The 26,499-nt window shown below is 53.1% G+C and overlaps 2 protein-coding genes across 4 annotated transcripts in view; both read right to left on the reverse strand.

Moving 5' to 3' along the window:
* The window catches only part of LOXHD1 (lipoxygenase homology PLAT domains 1), a 149,584-nt gene extending 145,166 nt beyond the window's left edge, over window positions 1-4,418 (reverse strand). For both annotated transcript variants that reach the window (XM_045065773.1, XM_045065772.1), the window contains exon 1: window positions 4,289-4,418. In XM_045065773.1, coding sequence (XP_044921708.1) covers window positions 4,289-4,418 — 130 coding nt within the window. The remainder of the gene's footprint in view (window positions 1-4,288) is intronic.
* A 5,933-nt stretch (window positions 4,419-10,351) lies between these two features.
* ST8SIA5 (ST8 alpha-N-acetyl-neuraminide alpha-2,8-sialyltransferase 5) overlaps window positions 10,352-26,499 on the reverse strand; it is a 62,152-nt gene continuing 46,004 nt past the window's right edge. For both annotated transcript variants that reach the window (XM_004752212.3, XM_004752211.3), the window contains 3 exons: window positions 23,654-23,766; window positions 22,788-22,880; window positions 10,352-21,658 (listed from right to left, as the gene is read on the reverse strand). In XM_004752212.3, coding sequence (XP_004752269.1) covers window positions 21,190-21,658; window positions 22,788-22,880; window positions 23,654-23,766 — 675 coding nt within the window. In that variant the 3' untranslated portion in view covers window positions 10,352-21,189. The remainder of the gene's footprint in view (window positions 21,659-22,787; window positions 22,881-23,653; window positions 23,767-26,499) is intronic.

A 26,499-nucleotide genomic window follows, 5' to 3' on the forward strand; every position in this document is an offset into this window, starting at 1 on the left:
CTTTAACAGAAAGCAGAACATGGTTGCCCTGGCACTGGAAGCAGAGGAAATTGACTGAGGAGGGACACAGGGACCTCTGGGAATAATGTAAATGCCATATGGTTGTACAGATGTGTGTGTATGTCAATGCTCATCAAACAGCACATTTAAAATAGGTGCATTTTATTAGGGGATCATTATATTTCAATAAAATTGTATTTCTATAAAGTTGGAAAATGGGCAAAAGGCGTAAACAGGCATGTCCTCGGAGAAGATACCCAAGTGGCCAATAAGTATATGGAAGTGTGCTCAGCATCATTATTCCTCAGGGAAATGCAGATTGAAATTATGAGATACTACCATACACCTACCAGGATGGCTAAAACTAAAAAGACTGACAATTCTAAGTGTTGACAAGAATGTGGAGCCCCTGGCACTCTTGCACATTGCTGGTTATGAGTGTAAATTGGTACAAACACCAGTAGCTAAACATATGCCCACTCTGTGACCCAGTGATTCTATTTCTAGTTACAAATCCAAAAGAAATGAGTCCATGTGTCCATCAAAAGATGTAGACCAGATTAATAGCAGCTTTATGCCTAGTAGCTAAAAACTAGAAGTAACACAAATGCCCACCAGCAACAGAATGGTTAAATAAATGATGTATTTATAAAATACAATAGGACACAAAAAGACCAAACTTTCTAGAAAGTCACAAAACAGGTAAATCTCGAAGGTAGAACGTTGAGTGAAAAAGAGGAGCTAGATACAAAAAATGTGTCTACTGTATGGTTTTGTTTATCTGAAACTCAAGAGTGGTAAAAACTAACCCATACCGATAGAACCAGGAGAGCTGTTACCTATGGAAAGGAGAGTGAGGGAACTTTCTGGAGCCTTGAAAAGTTCCATGTCCTGATCTGAATGTTCATTCCACAAGCATGCACATACTTGAAAAGTCATCAGGCAGTACTTTTAGGAAAAGCTTTGTACTATGTATACATTACTTTTCAATTTAAAATTTTTAATTAAAAACTCAGTTCAGATAGCGAAGAGACTATCATGTGGGGGCCAAATATCCTGTGGAAAACACAAGATTCTGTTTGGCTCCAGAGGGGAGGACACAAAGTGCGCAGGGCTGCACAAAGAACTATTGAGGGCACCATAGGGTTCTAGCCCCAAGTCTGGCAAGCGGGAGGGGCCCAATAAATAATTACCTGGGGGAATGAATGAGCAAATGAATGAATGAATCAATCAATGAAATGAATGTAGACAACAGAACTAAACTGACCAATATTTGAATCCCAATTCTACCATTACTGGCTGTGTGATTTCAACTAAACTTCCCACAGAGTCTCAATGGCCTCATCTCTGAAGCAGGAATAATTTCTTCCTTGAAGGATTATGAGAAGGATTAAATCAGATGAAACAAAAATTCCAGTGTTCATGCTCACTGAGTCAAGTATTTCCACTTCTGGGAAGTTAGCTTACAGACCCCCTTCCACAGTGAGATGAAAGATCTATGTTCCTTAAGTAGTAGACTGCCAGCATCATCACCATTACATCATCTCCTCCATGGTCATCATTATCATCATCATCACCTTCATGGTCACTGTCAACATCATCACCATCATAACTATCAGCATCTCCATCGTCAACATCAACTGCATCATCATCATGCCTGCCATTATCCCCATTAACAACATTCTCAGGGAGGCTGCCTTGGGATACTGTACCCCCAAATTGCTAGGCAACCCCTGTCTGGGATGGACCAGAGGAGAGCATCCCAGGGCTGGAAGTTTGTGCAGGATGGCCTCCAAGATCCCTCGAATCTCAGGTTCTGATATAAGTCACTCTCTTCCCCTAAGGGGTCCTATCATAGCTAGGAAAGAGACCAGTGCCCTGGGCTCAGCCTTCCCTCAGGGCACTGAGGGAGCCACTCTGCTCCCTCCGGCTGTTGGTGAACTCCAGTGTAGCCCGGAGGTGGCCTGAGGAACAGAGAGGGAAACGTAGGCCTTTCTCCTTTTCCTTCCCCATCACACTCACCAAGAGTCTCCCAGTAATGCAACAACCCAGAGCTCAGGGCGAGAGAAAACAAATCATTCTAGAGAATATCAGTGACATGGCAGGTTTGGTGTGTGACTACTGTTAGTGTCACCCACATTTACTGCCAGTGTCCTGCCCTGACTGAAGAGCCTGTGGTTTGCTCCGCTCCAAGTGTTTTCACCACAGTCAAGAGCAAGGACCAACCAGAACAGCTCGACTCAAAGTTTGAGTCTGCTACTTACTAGCTCTGTGATCTTGGGCAGGTTACTTAACTTCAGTTTCCTCATCTGAGAAAGAAGACAAGAATGCCACCTCAACCTTGGGCAGTTGTGAAGGTTACATAGGTTAGTATGAGTGGAGAGCTTCTCCATGTACTTGGCACTCCCAGTGTCATCTGTGTGGCGGCCCTGAGGACGGAGTGGGGACTTGCCTTGAGAAAGGTTATTTGAACTTCTTGTTCTCTCTCCCACTTGCGACTTTGCTCAAGTCACTTAAGTTGCCAGGGCCTCCGTCCTTAACCTGTGAAATACAACTAATCCCATCTGCCTTGACTGTTCTCGGGAATCTTCAAGATTGAATGTGAGCCTGAAAGTAAAAGGACTTCACAAAGGGTAAAAAGAAGAGCAAACATGTGAGGGATCAGATAGTCACACAGGCACCCAGAGCCTGAGCAGAAGTGGACAGGGTGGTGGCTCCCGGAGACTTGAGAATGCACTCCCCAGCAGCCACGTGTGCTGGGGAGAACACCCCAGAAGCTGAGAGTGCTTGTCAAGGGTGCTACACGCACACTAGCTGCAGTCCCCTCCCCACTAACCGGTTTGAGTTGGGGCGCCTGCACTGGGGCAAGGCAGTACCCTGTGCTGGGGGAAGATGGCAATGCCTCACTTGCTCCAGGCCTGCCTTTTCTTCCCACAATGCCCACCCCCCACTCCAAGAGGCACTCAGAACACCATGCTGGGAAAGGAACCTCCTCTGAGCCACTGCCTTCATGTGATGACCACCTTCTCTGAGCCTGGGTCTGTGCTGGGAGCTGGGTGAGGAGTGAGGACAAATAAAGGGGGGGCCCGCCTTCATGGGGGACAGGATGGCCGAGGTTCAAGAAGTTAGAAGCCCAACACACCAGGCTCATGTGAAGCAACAGAACCATGAAAAAGTGGACGTAGGTAAGGAACTTATGGTGGACTGGAATTAAGGAAGTCTTCATGGAAGAGGGGAACCTGAGCTGGGCTTTCAGAGTCAAGATAGAAAGAGGGAGAAAGGGTTGGGTGAACAAGCCCATGGACAGGCACAGAGCAGGCATTCAATAGACATCTTTCTACTGAATGGATGAACGGGTGAATGAATGAATGAATGAATGAGTGGATGGATGGACGGACAGACGGACGAATGGAGGGACAGATGGATGGATGGACGGATGGATGGATGGATGGATGGATGGATGGATGAGTGAATGAACAAATAGGTGAGTGAATGAATGAATCTGGAGCTTCCAGGAACTAGTGAGCCACTTTGGAGTAAGCCCTGAGAATGTAATGCCTTCAGGGACCAGGCAGGCAGCATCAGTGAGTGAAACAGATCTAGTCTGAGCGATAGGGAGCAGAGGAGACTGTGACAAACTGGCCGTCCATAGCCTACAGGCACTCACAGGCAAAATCTTTCAAAACATTTTAAAGACAAACACACACAACCAAACCAAACCAACAAAACTCCTCTTCAGGCCAAAATGAACCCCTGGATCCCCAGTCTAGCCGTCTCTGGTTACTGCTCTGAAGGAGCCCCCGTGAGCCACAGGGGAGGATGAGCCTGGAAGGACAAGCCCCAGGGTCTAGAGCAGCAAATGCCCTCCCCACATGGGCCCCAGACCCCTTCTCCATCACCAGGGTGGCAGCAGGCCCTACCCCCACCGGGAAGGTGGTGAGGGGTCACGCCTCTTCCCCATACCCCACACCCCACACCCCTCTGCCTGAGCAGAACAGGGGGCTCTGGGCCATCAGGCTGCAGGGCGGAGACCGGGCTGGCACTTGGCTCTTGGGATGTATAGGACTGGAGAGTGTGGGCACTGCGGTTCTAGTCTATTCCATGCCACTGAGATCTGTGTCTGAGGGCAGCTGGCCTTGACCCTGTACAGGGGACCATGGTTGAACGCCCGCCCGTTACTCCGCGGTGATGGAGGACAGCCGCCGGGCATGCGGCTGCGTTGGAACCTGCCCTCCCTCCTCCGTGCACGGGAAAGGGCCGTGTGCCCCACTCGGCCCTCCGTCCGCACCTTTGGCCTTGTAGTACTCGTGCTCCAGCTCCTCCTCATCGTCCTCCGAGGCATAGTTCAGCAGCTCCTCCTCATACAGGGCGAGAAAGTCAATGTCTTTCTTTCTCCTCTTTTTCTTCTGGGGCATCATTTTGCCGGCTGGCCCTTCTCGGCACTTGCGGACTCACAGCGCCCACCTTCTCACACTTTCTTGGCCCCGAGGTCTTTCTCCCTGACCTCCATGCCCACCTCTGGGTGGCCCAGAGCCCAGGCTTGGGTTCCCTGTGTCCACAGCCTGGTCCTGCCCCCTCTCCTCTCTGGCAGCGGAACGGAGCCTCAGTGCCCTATCTCTGTCCTGCCTGTCCCTGGCCCCTCTCTCTGTCCCCCAGTCATCAGCCACCTCCTCCTGCACCTGCCCCGGGGTTTCTCCTCGGGCCTTATCCCTTATTCATGGGGACGGAGGGCAGGCCTTCCTCCTTACCCACCCCCTCTCCTCCCTTCAGGGAGAATCAGGTGACATCAAGCCCTTGGCATCTTTTTCCCACCTGGCTTCACAGCAAGGGGGCCCCCTGGGGCCCCTCCAGGTCACCCCAGGGACAGCTGGGAGCCTCCCCCATGGAGGTCCCCCTAACTTCTGAGCATTCCAGGGCTGTGAACAACGTCCCCAGGGCCTGAGGCCTTCCTGAGGAGGGCGGGCCCCCAATCCTCCAAGCTCCCAGAAGTCTGCAGCCTCCATTTCTCTCCATTATTCATGACCTCTCCTCACCTTACGGAGCAGGCAAGGCTCTTACTAGATCCTTCTCGTTCCATCTCTCTGCTTCTGTCTCCTTGAGACTGCTGGCTTCTGGAAGAGACCATTTGGCGGGCAGAGACCTGCTGCCCTTCAGAGACACTGCTCAGAGTGGCACTCTGACAATCCACAAAGCATTTTCTGAGCCGTGAGTTCCCAGCATTGCCAGGCCAGAGCCATGGACGCTGGAGAGGCCCACCACATTGGGGGGGACCCCCCACATGCTGGGCCAGGCCAGGCACGGTTAACCAGCATGTTGTTTTTTGTTGGTTTTTTTTTTTTTTTTTAAGATTCTATTTATTTATTTGACAGAGAGAGAGATCACATATAGGCAGGGAGGAAAGCAGAGAGAAGGGGGGAAGCAGGCTGTCCGCTGAACAGAGGGCCCAATACGGGCCTCTGGAACCCAGGACCCTGAGATCATAGCCTGAGCCGAAGGCAAAGGCTTAACCCACTGAGCCACCGAGGCGCCCCTAACCAGCATGTTTTAACAAGAACTCTCCATTTGCCCACGTTGCTCTCTGCATTTTCAAATGAAATGATACAAACCCTCAGAGCCCACTCCCCTCGGCCCTTCCTTCTCCAAGTGCAGCCCCACACAGGGGATTCTGAGCTAGGGCAAGAGAACCAGGGCCCGGAGGACCCTCCCCACACCATTGATCACCAAGAAAAGTTTCTCTTGGGACCGCCGGACTCCTCTTCCTTGCTTATTTTATTTTGTGAAGGTTTTATTAAGGCACTTAATTAAGATTTTATTAAGATTTCTTACAATCCGAGTTGTAAGATTGCTGTGTCAATCCGAAATGCTAGAAATTTCATATCTACTTGGAACTCATCCCTCTGACTTGGCAGTATGAGGTCTTCGGACAGAATTAGAACTGCTCAGCACCTGCTGGCCGTGTGGCCTCGGACAAGGCCTGGCTCTCCATCTGTGGAAGAGGGAAAATGACCCGTTAAGGCATATTGAGAATGTAGAGAAAGCGCTCAATCAGCAGAAGCCTCTGGAACAGAGTAGGGGCTTACTAAAGGCCTGTGACTCCTAATCAGGGTTTATCTCTTCTTTGGCACGATGTGTGTGTGTGTGTGTGTGGTCAGGGGCGTGACAGGTAAATGCTTTGCTATCATCTCAGATTGTTCCAGAAGCCCTCCTTTGGTTCCTATTTGCAAAGACTGGCTCCACGTGTCCTCCTCCCTCTGTGGGGCCCAGCTCACAGCAGCGCATCAGAGACCACGGAATTGTCTGTGTGCTTCCAAGTTCCTGGGAGGACTATCTTGTAACAGCCTGTTTCCTTGACCATCTTCCCCATGCCTCTCTCTGCCACGAGCTCTGTGGAGGGCAGAGGTCATGCCTCCCCATTCCCTGTTAGGCTTCCCTATCATACAGCTGGCACACGGTGGGCTTCGTAAGCATCCGCTGGACAGATGTAGGCACATGTGTACACAAGCACGTTACAGGCAGGCCTGTGAAACAACCACAAACACAAGGCCCACTGTCCGCACAAGGAAAACGCAAGGAACGGATACCATTCTGAGCACATTCAGCCTAGAGAAGAGGACGTGGCCTCCCCTATAAACGACCGTCCCGTAGAGCAAGCTCCAGACTGGTCTGTGTGCCTAAAAAGGCAGTCTTAGCACTGTGGGCGGTGACTGCAGAAAGGCAGGGTTCGACCCAATCCAGGAAGAAGGACGGGGCCCTGAGTGCTGCCTGGGATGACATACAGTGGCCAGGTGGCATCGCTTGCCACCCGACAGCAGGGGACGCTCCAGCGGCCCTCGTGGGTGGGTTTGGCTTGGACAGCCGTCCATCTGCGAGCCGGGATGCGCTAGGACGCTGGATGGCAGGTGCAGGCAGACTGTGCATGAACCAGACCCAGCCTGGGGCCACCAGAATGCGCCAAGGGCCAGAGAAGAGCACTAGCCAGCTCCAGGCTCTGCAGCAAAAGCCAGAGCCAGAAAGCAGCTCTATCCCCAGACCAGGAGGAGGAAAGACCGTCAGCCAGGACTGCTCACCCCCTCCCCAGCCACGGCGTGACATGGGGTTTGGAAAGGAGAAGGGAGCTGGTCTGCAGCCATCATGAGATGTTTCACACGCTGCTCCTTTGTCACCTCCATGTCCTACCACCTGGCTGCTCCGCGCTGAGCCCAGACCCTGAGCCTGAGCTCCCAGAAGATGCAGGACATCTGAGCAGCGGTAAGCACTCACTCCCTTCCCCAAAGTCCGTGGCAGCTTCATTTTCTGGAGCCACCCGCATCCCCACTACGGGGAGACATCTCTGACCCAAAACATCATGGCCCAGGAAAGATCAACTTCACCTCCTCCCCTGTTCTGCGGAGGGACATCCTCAAATGCGCTCAAAGTCCTGATGAAGGAAGCAGAGTGAAGTTCAATCATGGGTGATGCACGCCCCCTGCTGGCAGCATGTGCTTTGACCTCTTGTTAATTCTACCTTTAGAAAGAGACTTTAAATACAGGGAAATTACTAGGATTACCACAGAAAATAATTCCCGTCCAGATAAACTATAAATAAATAAATAAAACGCTCACTTTGCACAAGGGCCAATTCAGATAAAAAACAAGAAAGTGTTTACTGGGCTGGTTTTTTTTTCTTCTTCAAAAAACTGAAATCAAAATACATTTCGAGCATCCATGGCATTGAAACACAATGTTTAAGAGAACAGGGTCTGAAATGGCACCAAATGTTGACAAGGACACAGAGCAGCTCGAACTCGCATACCGCTTGTGGCAGTGGTAAGCAGTACAGCCACTTTGGAAAAGAGCTCGCACTTGTTTTCTAAAGCTCCCCAGACACTTCCCACACAACCCAGAAATTCCACTCTTGGGTGTTTCCCTAAAAGAGATGAAAATACATGTCTACATGAAAGCCGCATGTGAATGTTCATACAAGCCTTATTCGTATGAGCCAAAGGCCAGAAACAACTCAGATGCCCATCAACTGGCTAATACTTACTCAGCCAAAAAAAAGGGAGAAGCAGTGTTACATGCTACATTCTGGACAAACCTCAAAGCACTAAACCAAGTGAGAAGAACCAGCCAGAAAAAACTGACTTCTGTCTGATGACAGTTATGTGACATTCCAGAAGACGTAATGCCAGAGCAGTGGTTGCCGGGGCTGGGCGTGGGGGCAGGGGGTTGACAGCCAGGCAGCCGGAGAGGGCAGTGCTTTGGCCCAGGGCTCCACCCCATCTCTCTTACTAGCCTGGCCCATCTGCTGGCTTTCCATGTCCAGGTGAGAGCCCATCTGCGTATGCCCCAGAGTGCAGCCTGGACACCGACCTGACCTCATCCCCAGATCCGTGGTGTTAAGACCCCGTGTGGGGTTGGCGGGGAAAGGGTGCTCCGAGGAGGTTTCTCAGACCCACTCTGATCCCAGGGAAGGCCATGGTTCTGTCCACCGCCCTCCACCTAGGTTGAGCATTCTCCAATCTAAACTGGGCAGGGTGGCTATGTTCCCTCATTGATGACGCTGATACTCCTATCGGTTTCTCATGTACTGATAAAAACACAAAGAGCAGACATGGTAATTACAGGAATCCCCAAGCTCTGATTATAGGGAAGGGGCTGTTTATCCCATGAGCCATTTGTGTATGTACACAAATACACACACACACACACACACACACACACACACACACACACACATGATCTCATTGCCCCAGGCTCATTCCCCCTTGAGTGCTTCCTCCTGCTGCTGAGTGGATTCTCCCAAAGCTTGCCTTTGGTCCTGTCTCCTCCCAGTGTGAAAACCTTCCCTTACACCTCAGCACAAGCAAATTTTGTCAGCCAAGATTCTGGACTGCGAGCAGCTGAAACGAACACTGGCTAGTTGAAGCAGAAAAATTACTGTTTGAAAAGTTAGTGTTGGGGAAGAGATCTCAGAATTTCCAAGTGGTCTTAGGGGCTACATCCTAGAAAGGAAGCCTGAAACTGGACTGACTGGGGAGGCCTCTCGTGCTCCCAGGACCAGGTCTGGGCATGCAGTCTGGACCAACCTTGGGCACAACCTGCTGTCCCTGCTGGCACCTCCCCTCGCCAGAAGAGCCTCTGCTGCCTTCTGCCTACTCAGAGTCTGGGGCTTATGCATCTGATTGGCTGAGCCTAAGTCACATGCCTACACCTCACTGCAAAGGAGGCTGGGAAAGTGAGTATTTGGCATTTTCAACTCTTATGTGGGGAGCTGTCCTCTCCTCACATTTTAGAAGGGCACTCAGATGCTACATTGCCAAAAGAATCCCAAATGTCCCCAACACGACTTCTAACTCCTCTAGCTTGGAGGACCTTCTGTAATCAGACCCAACCTCCCCCTTAGGGGAGTTAACACGAGTCCAGCTGAAGACCTCCCTGGTGTTTTCCGTCTGCAAGCCCTACTTCACTCTGACATGAGAGCTGTCGCATGCATTTCTGTACCCGCCAGCTGTTGCTCCATAACAAGCAACCACAAGACACTCAGGGCTGTAAGCATTCTTTCCCACGTGTCTGGAGCTTGGCTGGGGTGACTTACTTACCCTGGGCTCAGCAGGCAGCTCTGTGTCAACCTGCAGGACTGGCCGAACTTGGCTAGGGAAAGCTTTGTCTGGGTGGGTCCCTCTGGGCTCTTCTCGTGGCCGTGGTGGAAGGGCAAGAGGGTGACTCTGACGTTGCGAGCACACTTGAGCCCTCCCCTTACATGTTGTCTGCTAGCATCGTCGGCTGCGCGCAGCAACACCCGTGGCTGGGTTCAGAGGCAAGGGCTGTAACATTTCATAGCAAAGGATGTGGACAGACCAAGGGGTGAAGAATGGGGACCTGTAATTCAATCTACCTCTATCCCTCTCTCTTCCACCAGCCTGTGCTCCCTTTCAAGGAAGTTATGTGTTCCCCAGTGCCTCCTAGAGTATGAATGTGACCCTCAAGACCTGCTACAGGAATGAGCCAAACACAACTGTGTGTGTTGGGGCGAGTAGGGTGTAGAGAGCACATGTAAGTACGAGCAATTCGAGCGTGTGTCCTGGAAGCTCTGGTCCCCACCTGTGGTTCCCCACCACCGCGTGTCTCCAATGTCTCACCCAAGGTAACCAGCTAGTCTGCGATCTTGAAATGACCCAGCTCCTATTCTGGAAGCAGGACAGCTGATGCAGTGTTGAGAGGCTGGTGGCTTTTCTGTTTCATGGAAACATTAGTTCCCACAGCCATTGTAGGCTCCCTGGGGTATTAGAAAACCTTGTCTTCAACCACTTCTGCCCCCTCCAATCCACTCTGCTCAGAGCCATCGAGGGATTTTACTTAAAACACATCATGAGCCTTTGATAAATGTTTATTAAATAAATAAATGAACTCCATTCAACTTCCATCCCCCAGCTTACTGATACATGCATTCATTCATTCAAAAACATTTACTAAACTCCTGCTTCCCTGAGCCCTGGGTTTGCTTCCTCCGATGATAGACTAGAACACAGTGCTCAGGTCTCAGCACCCCTGGATCCCACAGTTGCTTGCTTGAGGGTCTGGTATTTTACATTTGTAATAAGAAACGTTTAAACATCGTGCAGCTAGCATCCAGCCAATTCATTCAGAGGAAGGTAAAAGGTGAGCTGAGATCCAGGCTTGGTGGGAGACCAAATGCACAGAGATACGTCCTCTGCTGAAGGGAGTTGAGGAGCTGGGGGCAGGCAGCCACAGAAGGGTCGGAAGAGGAGGGGCCAGAGAGGTGGGCTGAGGCTGGGGTGGCACAGCCTGTCCACACCGGGAGGCTGGGCATTTGAGGTTGCATATCCGGAAGTGATTTCCATCCCTTTCCCCTCCCCTCCTGCATTCCTCGGGGATGCATGATCCGATCACTGATATCAAGGAATGGTCTACGTCTAGTACCACGCTGGTTAAGGGATAGAAAACCAAATCACGCGGAGCAGCAGGAGTCTGAAGACAGAGGTACCGTGAAAATGTCAGGCTCTGGGAGTTTGCACGTTGTCTTCCCCGATGGGAAAGCACAAGGAAGGCTCTGGACTTGCCCAAGATGCAGATCTGGGGAGTCTTTTCTACAGGCTAGCCTTGGTCAGGCTGTTTGTGCATGAATTTTAAAAACTGTATATACGTTTTACATATATATCCCTATTTTAAACAAACCAATGGAGATTGGCATGGAAAGAACTTTTATAAAAAATGTTTATAAGATGGTAATTAGTGCTCAGATGACTTTTGACGTGACTCTAGACCCTGACAGCGACCTTGCTTGAAGAGCGGTAGGTAGGTCTCTGTGGCTTCCAGGTCTGAGCCCATCTGAGGCACCGCCTGCTCCGGCAGCCCTCCAGCCCTCCTGGACTCTCCCTCCTCTGACTCGAGCCTGTGTTCCCCTCTCCAGGTCCTCCTGTGTCCTTCAGAGTGTCGCTGCTGCATCGCACCCGGCTTGGCCTGGCTCTGGTCTCTGAGCCCGGCCAAAGAGCCTTTGCTGGATGAACTGTCTGGCAGGTTTTATCAGGTGGAAATGGAGGGCCTTTCAAGCACAGTGACAGATAAGAAGTACCCTGATTATACTCAGGAGAGATCCGTCATCACGCACGGATCCCTCGGGGACAGCTGCACACTGCTGGCAGCGGGCTGCAGGGGTGCGTGTGAGCCCCGCTCCGGAGCGCGGGTTGCATGAAGAGAAGGGGAGGGCTGCAGCCCGGGCTCCCCTGCTTCCTGACTCCACTGGCGGCACAGGGCACCTCTCTCCGCAGTGATCAGGGCAGCAGAGGGAACAAGCCAGGAGACCCAGGGCCGGATGGTTTTCAGCTGCAGTCCATTCCACTCAGATCGCCTGTCCCCATGTCCCAGCAAATGACATCCAGTCTCCTGGTTCTTCTGCAGTGGGAAAGGCTTTCTGGAGCACGATCCAATGTGATTGGCTCCTGAGAGAGGACAGCGTGGGAGGCGTGGGGCCGAGAAGCACACGGAGGTCACGGCCACGTGGCCACTTTGTCTCCACACGCAGTAGGCCGCGCGGGTTGAGTCGGTGCCACCCCTCAGGGATAAACTGCTCTGCCTTCATGGGAGCCCTGAGGCAGGGCTTCCTGGAAAATGACCTGGAGCCTGTCTGACGCCGTGCACAGCTGCGAGGCAGGGAGCCACGTTTCCACCGCTCCTCTGCCGGACCTCCATTGTCTGTCATGGCTTCCTTTGGGGAGCAAGGGGGTGGGAGAATGACTCCAAACTGTGACACTGAACACCCCGCCTATGCTCATTTACATGAAGTGTTGTTTAAAAAAGAAATAATACATACACATATGTTTCAGTTCAAACAATACAGATTGGAAGAAGAAGTATGGCTTTCTGAAGGAAAGGTGGCTGGGCCCAGGAAGAAAATTTTGCAGGCCACCAAGATGACCCTGTCGTATCCCTAAAACATTTGTGCAACGTGTGGGAGCCCCAGGGAGGACCAGCTGTCCCCCAAAGCAACCTGGGGCAGAAGGACATGCTCAGGGAAGGCAGCCACAGTGAGCGCCAAGGGTCCTGCTGAAGAAGGGTAGGGGAGAGCTGGCTCCTGGCTGGGCTGGTAGGATCTGTCGCTTGGGAACCCCCTGGCCTCCTCCCAAACAGCCACAGCACTAGGGGCTGGATTACTGGGTCTGATGTCCACTCCCTCCACAATCCCACTTTGCTCAGGCCTGTGGCTTTCGGTGACTCCCTGCCAAGTACAGCTGTCTCCACTTCCAGCCGACTGGGTACAACCACCGAGTGTTCTGACTCTGGGTACCCTGAGTGCAGGACCTAGAGAGGAATGAATACCCAAGAGAGCCCTCCCCAGACCCAGACACTGGAATGAATACCCAAGAGAGCCCTCCCCAGACCCGGACACTGCGTGAGGCAGGGGGTGCAGCCCAGGCCTGGACCAGATGCCAACCAGCCTGACCAGCTCAGAAGGAAGAAAGCAGAAAAGCCCCCAGAGGCTAAAGCAGGGACCCCTTCCACCACTCCAGCAGCTTGGGCGCCCAGCACCAGAACTCCACTGCCAATCCCAAGTGCCCTGGGGTGTGCAATCATCGTCTTTCCTGGCTTCAGTCAAGTGGGGACACCCCTAACTGCCCCAGCCTTCTCATAGGAGCACAGCCAATCCTGGTGAGAAATGGGTGATGAAGGTGTTTGGAAAGTAGAAAACTGTGTGGGCCGGGATGAGGTTCTTGGAGGCAGGGGTCATTCATATTCTTAAATTCACAGATAAATCCAGGCTGGGTCCCTGCAGAGCCTGCCCAGGTCCCAGCATGACCTGGGACCTGGTGGAAGTCACCATAGGTGGAAGCACAGATGCAGAAGGAGAATTCCCTGCTCCCCCACAGCCCCTCAGCCACCACGCTGCACTTCCCTTGGAGGGGGAGGGGAGCTGCGAGGGGTGCGTCCCCCTCTCTTCTCGTCTTTTTGTTCTTAGGGGAAGGGGAAGCAAATGTCAGAGGGAACACGTGAGTCCAAAGAAGTGACTTTGGGGCACCTGGCTGGCTCAGTCCGTGTAGCACGTGACTCTCAATCTCGGGGTTGTGAGTTCAAGCCCCACGTTGGGTGTGAACAGTACTTAAAAACAAAGGAGTGACTTTGCCCATCTCATGTATCCTCTGTTGTCAGAAAATGAACTATTGCACCTACCTGAACTTAAGATGACCGAGGGCTAACCCTTGAAGCACCAAGATTTCTACAACGGTGTTTTAAGTTTTGGGGGTGGAACTAATTCCAAAATGGGTGAGTGGCTTCTCCGCCTTCTGAAACACAGTACAGTGAATGCTGTTTTTTCCTGCACTCTGTGTGGTTGCAGACATCACAGGGTGAGCAGATCGAAAATGCTTTGTTGCCCTCGGGGTTGTGGCAATGTATCTGCCCCTCCACTAAATGGCCTCCGATCACTGCTGTTTGCGGAGATGTAAAGATTTGGTCTTTTTAATGCGTTACTGTTGGGCTTTTAGCTGCCACTTCTTGCTGGGTCTAGCACCTGTTGTCATTCTCTTCGTTCACTTTATTATGAGAAACCAGAATCAGGTTCCCTAGAATTGAATTTAAAATTAAGGTGGATGCCACGAGGGATCTGCTGTTAGCAAAGCATTTGGTCTTTACTACAGAGCTTTTATAGCATCTATTTCAGGGGCTCAAAATTAATTTTCCTTCCTCTGAGTCCCTAGCGACCTAAGGGCTGAGTGAGCTTGCTTGGGTACTGGGAAGTGAGGTGTGCTTTGACCTCATTTCGGCAAGATGGTAGCCATATTCTCCCTTAACAAGTCTTCAAGGTGTTCAGGGTGTCTTGTAAACATTGCAGTTGAGTGCGGGATCCTGAGCTGCCGTGCAGAGAACGTTCTCACTGGGACCACACCTTTGTGGGCGTCTGAAGAGGGAAGGGGCAGGGGACTTGCCTCTCATGGGAGGGAGGAGACAGAGGCAGGATGCAGATATTAGGTAGCTGGTTTCTACTGGAGCCTTTTCCAAAGGCAGATGGAGAAGGAAGAGCCTAACGCAATGGGGAGGGACCCCTAGTCCCTGGGTCACACAGACATTTCTATGGGACGTCTCCTCATCACTGCCTTCCTGCTTGTTTTCCATGGGTGCGGTGGGGGCAGGGACAGATCACTGCGCCCATCTTCCACCCCCAGGGGCCCAGGAACTGTGCTGAGAGGGCAGGGTGGTGCATAGATCCTCCCCAGCTTCCAGCGCCGGTCATAAAACTGGTCACAGTTTTGGTTGTCCCCAGTTCCAGAGACATCAACCCCTTAGTTCTGATCACAAATGCATCCTAATTCCAGGCACAAATAAATTCTCAATTCGGCACACTCTGAGCCTCCTAACCTGGGAGAAGAAATCTATGTGACTTCACTTTAAAAATATTTCTTCATGTTTATTTCAGTGTTTAAAATGTTCGGAAAAAGAAAAGCTATTTGATACCTTTACGAAGCCACTGGCTTGAATCAGCTTTTCCCAACCCCCAATGAGGAAAAAATGTAGGAGAACAGGGTCAAGCTAGTTAGGTCTAAAGCAGTGGCCAGGGACCAGCATCACCATCCCTTGGGAGCTGGCTCAGAAAGGCCCCACCCCCAGGATGGGACCCAGGAGCCCGCCCCGCACCCGCCCCTGAGCTCTCCAAGTGATTCGGACTCTGACTCGGGTTCAAGTTCAAGAACAGCTGCTCTAGAATAGCGGTTCTCAACCCTGGCTGCGTATCAGAATCATCTGGAGAGTTTGAAAGCCCCCAAGACCTCGGTCATACCTCAGACCAACTGGATCAGAGCCTCTGGGGTCAGGCAGCGGGTGGCAGGTGTATTTCTCAAAGCTCCTCGGGTGACCCAAAGGGCTGTCAACCTGCAGCCCCTCTGCCTCAGGGCAATGAATCTTCACTGCTGCGCAGAAGAGTCAAGAAGATTTTTAAAAATAAAGATAGAGAGGACCTGAGTGGCTGAGTCAGTTAAGCGTCTACCTTCAGCTCAGGTAGTGATCCCAGGGTCCTGGGACCGAGTCCTGCATCGGGCTCCCTGCTCATTCCGGAGATTGCTTCTTCCTCGGACCCTTCCCCCAGTTCTGCTCTCTCTCACTCTCTCTCTCTCAAATGAAAACAAAATCTGAAAAAAAATAAATAAAGATAGGAAGCCCTATCCCTAAGCCAACAGAATCAGACTCTCTGGGAGGGTGAAGTCCATGGGGGGTCAGGGGGCTATTTTATAAAGATCCCCAGGTGATTGTATATGCACACAAGGCTGAGAACCACAATTCCGGAGGAAATAAAACTTTTACCCCAAAGCTGAGCAAGTCATTTTGTTGAAGGAAATGAGTTACTTAGTTGCCAAGGGAACCATCCCCCAAATGGAAAGAAAGACAGTCACTGATTTCTGGCTTTTGTGCCAAGAGCTAAATCACTGACTAAAGTGTGTATTTCTCTCTTGCTCTCCCTCTCCGTGGTTTTTTTGAAATGAAAAGAAAAAAAAAAAAGGTGGGGTGGGGGTTGTTAACAGAAGACACTACACAGGGGAAAATATCTAAAGACTTTAAAAAGGTGGGCAGAACTGCTGCCTCTGAGGACACTGTCTGGCCAGGACAGCAGAGACCACCAGCAAAGCAGACCAGGTCTGCTCTGAGCCTCCGCAAAGGCACCAAGATCATCATAAGCAGGGACAGACAGACCAAGGGCCCAGGACAGCTGCTCCAGACAAAAAGGAAGATCAGAATTCTATTACAGGGACACTAAAAACAGTTAATGTCATTTGAGAACAGCTTGTGCCTACCTAAATGATTCTCTATGAAATAAACCAGTCACAAAAAGACAGATACTGTATGATTCCACTAATACGAAGTACCTACAATAGACAAATTCACAGAGATTGAAAGCAGAGCTGTGGTTGCCAAGGGGCTGGGGCAGGAGAAATGAGAGTCATCCTTTGTTGGGTGCGGAGTCTTTTCTGTGACATGAAAAGTATTCTGGAGACTGGTCGCACAACGATGTGGACGTCCTTACCACCACTGGACTGTACACTTAAAAATGGCTAAAATGGTAAATTCAATGTCTTATGTATTTTATCCCAATCAAAAATAGAAAGAAAAAGAAATCTGATAGTGTCAAGGCCAAAACAGATTTCATAAATGTTTCAGATTCCCAATTATTTTTTTGATGGCTAGTGTAGGAGCAGCTTATATTTTATATTCATATTTATAGGAAGTGCAGAAGTTGGGTTGTGTGTCAGATTTTGACTTTCACTCTTTTCTCATCTAAGACCCTCGTCTGAATTTCCAGCCAGACCCCCTCCCCTGGTGGCAGCCCCTCAATGGCAGACATGGTGGGGTGCGGCTCCCCAGCAGTCGAGCTGACGTGGAAGGTGAAAGAGAAGGAAGAGCCTAGGGTGGCTCAGGTTTGTGGGGTGAGTGCAGGAGAGCTGTTCACCGGGGGAGGATTGGGGGAGGGTGGGGAGCAGCAGAAGCTGCACTCACTGAGTGTCTAGTCTATGCTGGGTTCTGTGCTAGGCATCGCCCGACCATACTTCCCTTGTCCCTCAGCACAGCCGGAGAGGCTGGTCTCCTGGCCTTGCCCCTCAGAGAAGGAATCAGAGCCCCCAGGGACTTCGGCAGCCCCCTCGAGGTCACCCAGCTGGTACATGGTAAGAGGCAAACTTGGAGCCAGGTTGTCCTTTCAACAATGCCCCCTTGAGGACATGATGAGTTTGGAGATACAAGTGCAGGCTCAGAGGCCGTGGTGAATGTGCTTCCGAGGCTCGAGGCTCGGAGGGAGAGCCCGCCTGCCAGGGAGGGGGCTGAGACCCAGGAGTCGTACAGACAGGCCGTGAAGAGATGAGATTTCTGCAGGAGCGCTCCTGCGGAGAGAAGAGAGCCCCACTGAGGAAGCCTCACAGAAGGCGAATCGACAAAGGGGCCCGAGAAGGAGCATTCAGAGACAGGAGGAACATCAGGTTAGGAAACGCAGGAGGAGAGGACTTGAAAGGACAGTGAGGCCATCCCTGTCACCTGCCTTGTTAATGTCAGGGATGAGGCCTGAGAAGCAGCTGCTGCTTTGGCAATAGCTCTGGCATGCCCTGTCCTCTCCCCCTGATAACTGTCCCCGAGCCCAGACTTGCCAGCTCCCAGCACAGCTCCTGAGAAGCGGGTGGGCTCTTGGGCCCCGGGAGGGCAGGGGCTAGGGCGGGATCGCTGGTCCCCGGCACCGAGGCAATGTCCTGGCACAAAGTGAGTGCTCTGTAATTCCTCCTTGAAGGCCTGGCTGAAACCAGCCCTGTGCTCTCCCTCACCTGGCAGGCCTGGCAGGCGGTGCGTCCCCAGGCCCCTACCCCACTGGGCAGAGGGGAGAAGCCGCAGGCTCTCTGCTCTCTGCAGCAGCAGGTGATTAGCGGGCAAAGTTGCCTCGGCAGCACTGTGAAGCCTCAAAGGCTGCCTCTGACCTTGAGCCACCTTCCCTTCTGCTTGGCTAAGCACTGAGTCATTTACTTGGTTTTGCTGCCTCTCAACCCCGGAGCAGTGGGTTGAGCACAAAGAAGACATGACGGTTGTTTTATTTGTGGGGAATCGATTTCCCTTAAATAAGAATTTAACTGGTAGTCTGCACTGCAGATGGTGTTGGGGCTGCAAGGAACACGGTGGGGGCGTCCTGAGTCAATGCCCAGGAAACAGTAGGGGCATCCTGAGTCAATGCCCAGGAAACAGTGAGCCTTTGGAAACCATGTTTTCCCCACAAACATGGACTGCAGGAGAATCAGCATGGCCTGGAAGTCGGGACACTGGGTGAGTCCCACCTGAGGCACTGGCTGGCCATGGGGCCCTGGGCAAGTCACTCAACATGCTGTCACTTACCGGGTACTCTTTCTGGGCAGCTCTCCTCACCTATAAGATGCCGAGATGACCTCACCTCCCTCCAGTGCCCAGATGGCACCCATTGGACCATGGGCGGCTGAGTGCTGCCAAGGTGCATGGTGGTGGGGGACATCTCCAAGCAGAGACGACCTCCTGGACCCATGACACCTTCCCAGAGCATTTGTCCCCAGAGCAGGGCCCCGTACTGCCCTGCAGTGGCACCTCCACCAGGATCCCTCTTGTTCCAGCCCTTGCGACACTGGCCAAGAAGCGGCTAAGACAGGTCGGGGCACAGGCGCTCCTCACTGGTCCCATGGGAGCCTTCTTACCTAAAGGGGTCTTGTGACCACAGGAGATAACTGCAAAGAAGGTGCTCCGTGCTGGGTCTGACACAGAATGGGAGCACACTACATGTTAGCTGTTATAATAATAAATACTACTTGGGGCTCAGAGCCCTATATCAGGAATAGCTCAAAAAAAAAAAAAAACAAAAACAAAACAAAAAAAAAAAAACCATGAGAGGTTGTAAAGACCCTAGTGATCTTTCCCAAGGCTCTAGTTGCAGAGATGAGGAAAGAGATCTGTGGGGAGGAAAGAGACTTGCCCTAGGACCCACATACAGAAATGAGACCATGATTCCCCTGTGGGGTAGATCATGGCGTTTCATCCCCAGCTCCTACGAGGGCCCTGCTGGGGCAGACGCCAACCCGTGGCACCCTCAGGCAGTGGGAACCCTGATGCCTGATTTGCCACAGCTCCTGCCCCCAACACGGCCCTCCCTGGAACAGAAGTGTTAGCCAGGAGGCTCTGTCCAGAGCAAGCATTCCGTAGAGCCCCAGACGCAATTTGACCCAGGCCACGTTCCCATTCTAGACCTGTTTCGTTAAATGGGACAAAACGGTCTTTAGGAGCCTCACAGTCCTGACATGCCACCGTCTCAAGAGCTGGGCTCCATTAACCACAATGTGAGGCTGGAAAGCTCAGCCACCCGGAACCTTCCCCAGAAGTACCTTCCTTGGAGGAACAGGCAGAGCCCAAGAAAGCCTAGTCACCCCCTGCCCTCGCATGGTTTTTCCAAGCTCATAGTCCACTAGGGTCTACGTTGTCCTGCTGGCTGCTTCCCCGCTCTACAGACAAACAGCGTGAGGTCTGCCCAAGTCAGGACCAGGGCTCAGAACAAAGGTGGAAGGTCCCATCCTGAACAGTGCTGTGCACGGAGTGTGGCCACCCACCCACACGAAACAGAAGTGGTTTTGTCAAGGACGGAGCCCTGGACCGGGAGCCTGGAGCTGAGCACGCGTGTGCCCCTGTCTCTCACTGGCAGGACCTGCTGCTTTGCCTATAAAAGACAGTCATCGGATGGCAGGTCCCCCTCCCTGCTGAGACCCCGCAGCTCCCCGCCCTCCTCAGGGCACCTACCAGGCTGGGCTGGGGTCTGTGTACGGTCTGCCCGCCATCCCTAGAAGAAAGCGACTCTGCCTTTATTCGTCACCCTGTCTTCCCAAGCCCACCCCCAGACCCAAGCAAAATAGGCTTCTGGAAAAAGGAGGGAGGGAGAGTGGGAGGAAGGGGCCTGAAGTCCCTCCAGAACTAACACAGCACGAGTCCGTGAAGCTAGGTCCTAAAGCAAGTCACCAGGGTGTCTCTTAGGTGGGACCACACTGATGGCGGAAACACCATGGGGAAAGCAAAGGGAATGAACTTCACAAGTGAAATGCCATGTTAACCCCTTTCGGCCCAGGCCCAGTTGACCTTCCAAAGCACAGGCTCTGTGGGTCCATGTGTGCGAAGGCCAGGCTGCGTGATGTGGAAGTCCTGCCTTCCCCGTGGGCCCCTCAGTGATGCTGGTGTCAGAGGCCATGACGTACTTCCATCTGCAAAGCTCATCGGTTTCATCTCTGTGCTTTCCAGCCCGGAGCTGACAGTTCCCGGCCAGGAACACAATGTAGCAGGATTCCGGAGCAGAAAGAGGAAGGGATCTTATAAATAACTCCTGGTTAAAACGGAGCTGAAAATAAGGAGACAGGAGAGGAAGCAGATTGAGAAGCACGGGTTGAGTCAATACCATTGGTTTGAAGACCTTTGTGCAAACGGCTGGTCCTTTTCATGGGAAGATCGCACACAGGATGGGACCGGGAGGGGCCGGGACTGTGTGTGCGCCTGAGGACGTGTGTGAAAGAGCGCGGCTCCCAGCTCATGGTGTCGCAGCGGAGATGCTAAGACATAGGGCTTGCATTAGATCTCATGGTGTTGCTTGAGGGACTCCAATCCGTTGGAGTGACTGTGGTTAAGATGCTGGACCTCCCTGTGCCACTCTATCTTCACGGGAAGGTCTGGCTGCTGGATTGATCTGTAAGCTCTGAGATTCTAGATTGCAGTTCACGGCTGAAGCCGTAGGATAAAACCCTGGAAGCCAAAAGTGAGTTAAATCTTGACGGTGCTCCCGTGTCCTGTCTCCCTCGTTTCAGTCCTGGGGGGCCTTCCTTTAGCTGCGACAAGGCCACTGCAGTGTGTGCTCTTCCGAATGCTAAAATTGAGTGCAAATGTGCTTTATTCACTTGCAATCCCCCAGGCCCCCCATCTCTGGGTGTGGCTCGGCAGCATGCTCCCCCCCCGCCGCCCCACGCGGAGGCCAAGGAGCTTAGCACGCAGCCAGCTCTGCTCCATGGGGGGAACCCCCAGCCCTGCCTCCGGGTCCACACCACCCATGCAGGAAGTCAAACGCCGCAGGTAGTGACCGCCTGACTGCCAGGCGCCCCCAGTAGCACCCGGCGCAGAAGGGAAAGGAGGTGCGTGCTTCTGCTCGCCGGGTGGCCGGCCGGCCAACCCGCGCTGCCCTCAGCAGCAGGAGCAGGTGCCTGTGTGCACGCGCAAGATGCCTCGGCTGTGCAGGTGCAGGAAGTTGAAGATCTCGGAGGGCATGGCGTGGAAGCCGGGGCGGGGCTTGACGTTGTCATAGTAGTGGTGGGTGATGTAGAGGCCTGAGGGGTTCATGGGGAAGGCCCAGAAGCCGAACAGGTGCACCTCCTCGCAGAGCTCGAGGGCGGCCGTGGCCAGGATAAGGCCGGTGCTAATGCGCTTGGCGCGCACCCCCAGGCTGAGCCAATAGCGCGACACGTTGACCAGGTACTGCGGATGGAAGTAGTACACGGCCTGCGGCGACTCGAAGTCATCCAGCACGTACTTGACGCGGATGGACACGTCAGTGTTGCGCGTGTTGTAGAAGGCAGGCAGCAGCACCGACGCGTTCTCGTACACCTGCAGCACCCGGTAGAAGGGCCGCCGCCACTTCTCCAGCTTGTGGAACCTGGGCGGGGCCAGAGCAAGAGGGTCGGCAGCCCACTCCCCAGGCCTGTGCCCCCCGGAGCCCCTGCTGCCCCCACCCGGCACCCCGGGACCTCTTTGGAGGCCGTGGGGGACTCAAGTGCACCCTGCTATTCCCCATCATTTCCTTCACCGCCGAAGATGAATGCCCTGCCTTTCTCGGGGGCGGCTATTTTGTGTAAGTGGACCCAGAGGGACAGCAGTGTGGGGACAGCTGTGCTTCACCCCCAGGGATGAGGGTGTCCCAGGGTGGCCTCGGTGGGGAAGGAGTAAGGAAGTGGAGGCTCCTCGGGCCATTCGTCTGTACTTTCTTTCCCAAGGTCCCCAATGAAGTATAGGGAAAAAGTCTGCCTGCCGCCTCTTTCCCTCCTCCCCCAAAGCCCCTCCCTCACCTCCTGCTTCACCTTAAAGTGTCCTCCCGGGGGCTCATATCCCTCCTCTCCAGGGCTCCCTCACGTTGCTGACTCTGTCAGTGACCTTGGGCATCGGACCCGATTTACCAGCTCCCCATCCTCTGGTCTCTGGCTGTCCCCCTTCTTGCTCCTAGCCTGACCTGGAAGGTGGGACTGTGTCCCTGCTGGAGTTTTAACCCCTTAACCCCCTTCCCCCAGGCCTCCCACACAGACAGAGCCTAGGAGGGACACTCGGTGGGGGCTGAGATCTTCACCTAAGGCTTCTTCCCAGAGCTGCCTGGACACACCAGCTTAGGAAGCTTCCTGCCCCCATCACACACTGGAAAGCTTTATGGCCTTTCCAGGTGAAGCCTGTCTGGACCAGTGCTGTCCAGGGGGAAATATAATACAGGTCACATATGGAATTTTCAATGTTCTACGGATCACATTTAACTAAGCAGAAAGACATGGGTGAATTAATTTTGGTCCTATCCTATTGAATGCTTGCAGTGTTTTCTTTAACTCGATAGACCCAAAATACTACTATTTCAACATGAAATCAATATAAACAATTGAGGAACTGTGGCCCAGTAAGCCTTTGGAATCAGGTGTGTGTCTCCTGCTACAGACAGCACCTGTCCATCTGGATGTCACATGTCCAGGAGTCATGGCTCACGGCTACTCTACTGGGCAGCAGGAGTCTGGAGGAGGCTCACTGACCTCTCTGTGATGATGCTGGGGTTCACAGTGACCACGTCCGTCTTCACGCCCACATCCATGGTGTACTTCTCCGAGATGGGGGGTAGGTTGCACCTGCAGAAGACACAAGGCAGCCTGGCTGTGCTCACTCACTCCTTCCAGAGGGAGCTGGAGCGCGGGCAGTGCGAGGGTGTGGGGAAGGCAAGATGGTGCTCCCACGGGCAGAGCAGTGCCTGGGCAGAGCAGTGCCCAGGCAGCCAGCAGGCTGGAATCTTGGTAGCCTGTGCATAGAGGGGAAAGTTTAACTCCTTCCCCCTCCCACTCTGAACGGCACCGTGATTATAGATCCCTGACCCGTGAGACCCCACTAGAGCCTCGATCCCAGTCCCTTTGCTTTAAGCTTTATTTTCAACCCATCTTCTTGATCCTAAAGTGAGGATCACCACAGAGATGAGAGGGCTCTAGCTAAGGAAGGAGAAAATACAAGGACCAGTCTCCAGCTTAAAGCCAGGGCAAAGCCAGCAGTGGTGTCAGCCACAAGGCTGCACGGGTTCCAAGCACTGCTTTTGGAAGATAGAATTCAGCCAGGGAGGTAGCCGCCCAGATGGCCTCTCCAGCAGATCTGCCCGGCCTCCGGGAGTGTTCAGTGTCCTCACACCTGCCAGGCTCTTCAGGCGCCTCCCATTCTGCAGATATGGAGACTGAGGCCCTGAGTTTCAGCCATTGGCCCTGAGCGACAGGACTGGAGAAGGTAGACTGTAATGGTGTGCAGGAGTGGGGAGCGGGGACCGATCAGCTGAAGGACGGGGGGGGTGCCAACAGAGGAAAGAGCAGAGAGTGGGAGCACCAAGCCGGTAGCAGGTGCAGAGCCAGGGGGATTCTCTTACCGGAAGACAAAGTCAGCACTGTTGATCTCCCTCCCACAGCGGCTGTTCTTCAGGATCCCCCCATTGCCCACCACTGCACACTTCTTAAACTGAGACCGGTAGTAGGGCATGTCCTGGGGGAGACAGATGCACAGCTGTCAGAGGCGACACCCTGCCTGCCTTCTCCCACTGCCCTCACCCCTGTACCCATGGCCGCGTGCCCAGCCAGCCTGGCAGCGACTATGGGGGGAAAGTGATTATCGCACTTTGCAGATGAGAAGAGAGGTCAGGACACTTGTTCCCAGGCCCCCTGGCAATTACAAATAAGGTGGAGGAGAAGCCAGGTCTCCACTGCCTTTTCAACCAGCCCTGGGATACCTCAGGTTTCCCGAAAGAAAGTATAGGTGATGGCCAGTCCTGCTTGCTTTTGGTTTTCCCGATGCTTGGAAGTTCATCTTCTGTAGGACTTCCCAGATGCATATTTTATTGGTTTATGCAGATGTTGCTGGGGGATGACAGCAGCAGAGACAGGGACAGGGGCCTAAACCCGACCCTCCCCCCTTTCAGCTCAGGGCCAGGTATACAGGGAGGACGCAAGCCTGGGACACAAAGAGACTGGGACCGATGCAGCAGCAGGGACTAGAGATCAAGGGCTGAGGAAGCCAGGCCGCCACCGGGAAGCAGTAAGGGCCTAGAACACCTCAAAGCTCGGCAGAAAAAGGGCTCTGAGGGCGGGAGAGCCTGGGTCTCACCCTGAGTGACAGTGGCACTCTCAGGAGCCCTGGGAGTAACGATCTCACAGCAATTTGACCTTGTCATGCCCTGACTGCTGGGGTTACTTTGGTCTGGGCTCTGGCTGCCCACAACGGCTCCAGGGACACGCCCTCCAGGGGACCACAGACAAGTTGGCAGGAAAAAGCAAACGTTGGCTGGCCTGACGGTAAAGTGTCCTGGTTCTGTCACGTCCCTGCTCTAGGTCATAAACCCCTCCTGGGCAACCAGAGGCAGATGGAGCCCAGCAGCCACACGCATGGCACAGACAGAAGCACAGAGCCAGAGTCAAGGGTAGGGTGACCAACCACCCCAGCTTGCCCATGACCGGGGAGCTTTGCATGCAATACAGGAATTTGCTTGGGTCAAACCAGAAAAGTCTAGGGCCAGCCAGGATTGGGTACCTGAGGCAAAAGCCCCAAGGCCAGCTCTGATTTTGTCCCAGCATGAGATGAAGGAGCTATGGACAAGTGTTCTGAGTTCTCAGGAACTCAGATTTTCCATCTGAAAATTCGGATAATAACATGCAAGTGTCACACTTTTCAATGCGATGGTGTAGAGCAGAGTGTCTCAACTTGGTGCTTGTTGACATTTGGAACCAGATCATTCCTCGTTGTGAGGGACTGACCTGGAGCTGCAGAATGTTTAGCAGCATCCCTGGCCTCTCCCCCTTAGAGGTCAAGGGTAACTCCCCATCTTGACAAACAAACTGTCTCCAAACACTGCCAAGGGTCCCCCACGGTTAAAAACCACTGGTGTAAATGAAAAGCCTACCCAGTGCGGTGCTTGACCCAGAGGTCCCTCTGCATGGGGACCAGGCTCCTATCACTGTCACGAAGCCCCAAAGCTCGCCCCTGCCCAGGAGCCTGCAGGGCAGCTCCCCCACTAGCACACTCGCAGCTGGCCAGCCCTGAACAACAGTAGCCTAGCGGCACCTTGGACTTCCAGTGGGGCCCGATGTCAGGTGGGGTCATAGAAAATCACACCACAGTGGACCAGGAAGGAGTCTAGGTCTGCAGGAGAGGCTGCATCCGTCTGTGGGAAGCTTTCCTGCCAGGCCCATTTTCCCTGGAGAGACGGGCCCAGAAGCCAAGAGGGGGAACAAGGGTATCTCAGAGCCAGTGGGGGAAACTGCACTGTCTGACTTCTACCAGGGAAAGGAAAAAAACCAAAGTTATCTTTGGAGAGATAGAGACCTTTATGTTCTATGTCAGTGCTTCCCAAACTTCTGTACATCAAAAACAACCTGGAGTACTTTCTGAAAATAGAAATTCCTGGGCTCCATCCCAGAACCATGGAATCAGAATCCCCAGGGCGGGGGCAGGAGCCCGAGAAGCTGTATTTTATACAAACCTGAAGAAAGACTTAACCCTGAGGCAATACTGCTATATCACAGGCTCTGAATCTGGGAGGGAGAGGGGTTCATTATGGCCAGTGGGCCACGTCAGACCTGCCTGTTTCTGTATACCCCACAAGCTAAACGTGGATTTTATCTTTGTAAGTGGTTGGGGGGGGGGGCGGGGATCAAAACAAGATCTGGGACGTGTAAAAATTAGATGAAGTTCCCATTTCAGTGCCTAATAGGAGCTAGAGTGTTCCTGAAACCCAGCCATGCTCGTTGGCTTACGAAGGTCTGTGGGGGCTTCGTGCTGCTGCCATAAAGGAGAACAGCGGTGACAGAGAACATATGGCCGGCAAAGCTTACAATGTTTACTCTCTGGCCCTTTCCAGAGAGCGTTTGGCAGCCCTGCTCTAATTCCCCGGGACTCGGCAGTCTAAACCCATGGCCCTCCACGGACCCGTATGTCATAACCGCCCGCAGGAGAAACAAATCCACTTGCTGTCCCCCGCTTCCTGTCCCGGGCCTCGCAAGACCCACCTCGTAAAGGTGGCTTGTATCCATCATCCTCCAGCGCTGTGATGGGGGAGAGTCTGTGTGACATGTCCCCTCCTCCACCTCCTCCACCACCGCTGCCCCCACAAGGCCCAATGTTATCTGTGCCCTCTGTGCAAGCACCAGAACGCAGGGAGCCCTGGCTGTGGTTTATGAGCCCTTCTGTGGAAGCAGGGCAGCCCAGACCCTCAGATTCCATCTG

Source organism: Mustela putorius, unplaced genomic scaffold (assembly GCF_011764305.1).
Source record: "Mustela putorius furo isolate JIRA1106 unplaced genomic scaffold, ASM1176430v1.1 tig00003858_pilon_pilon_pilon, whole genome shotgun sequence".
In the NCBI taxonomy this organism is placed as follows: Eukaryota; Metazoa; Chordata; class Mammalia; order Carnivora; family Mustelidae; genus Mustela; species Mustela putorius.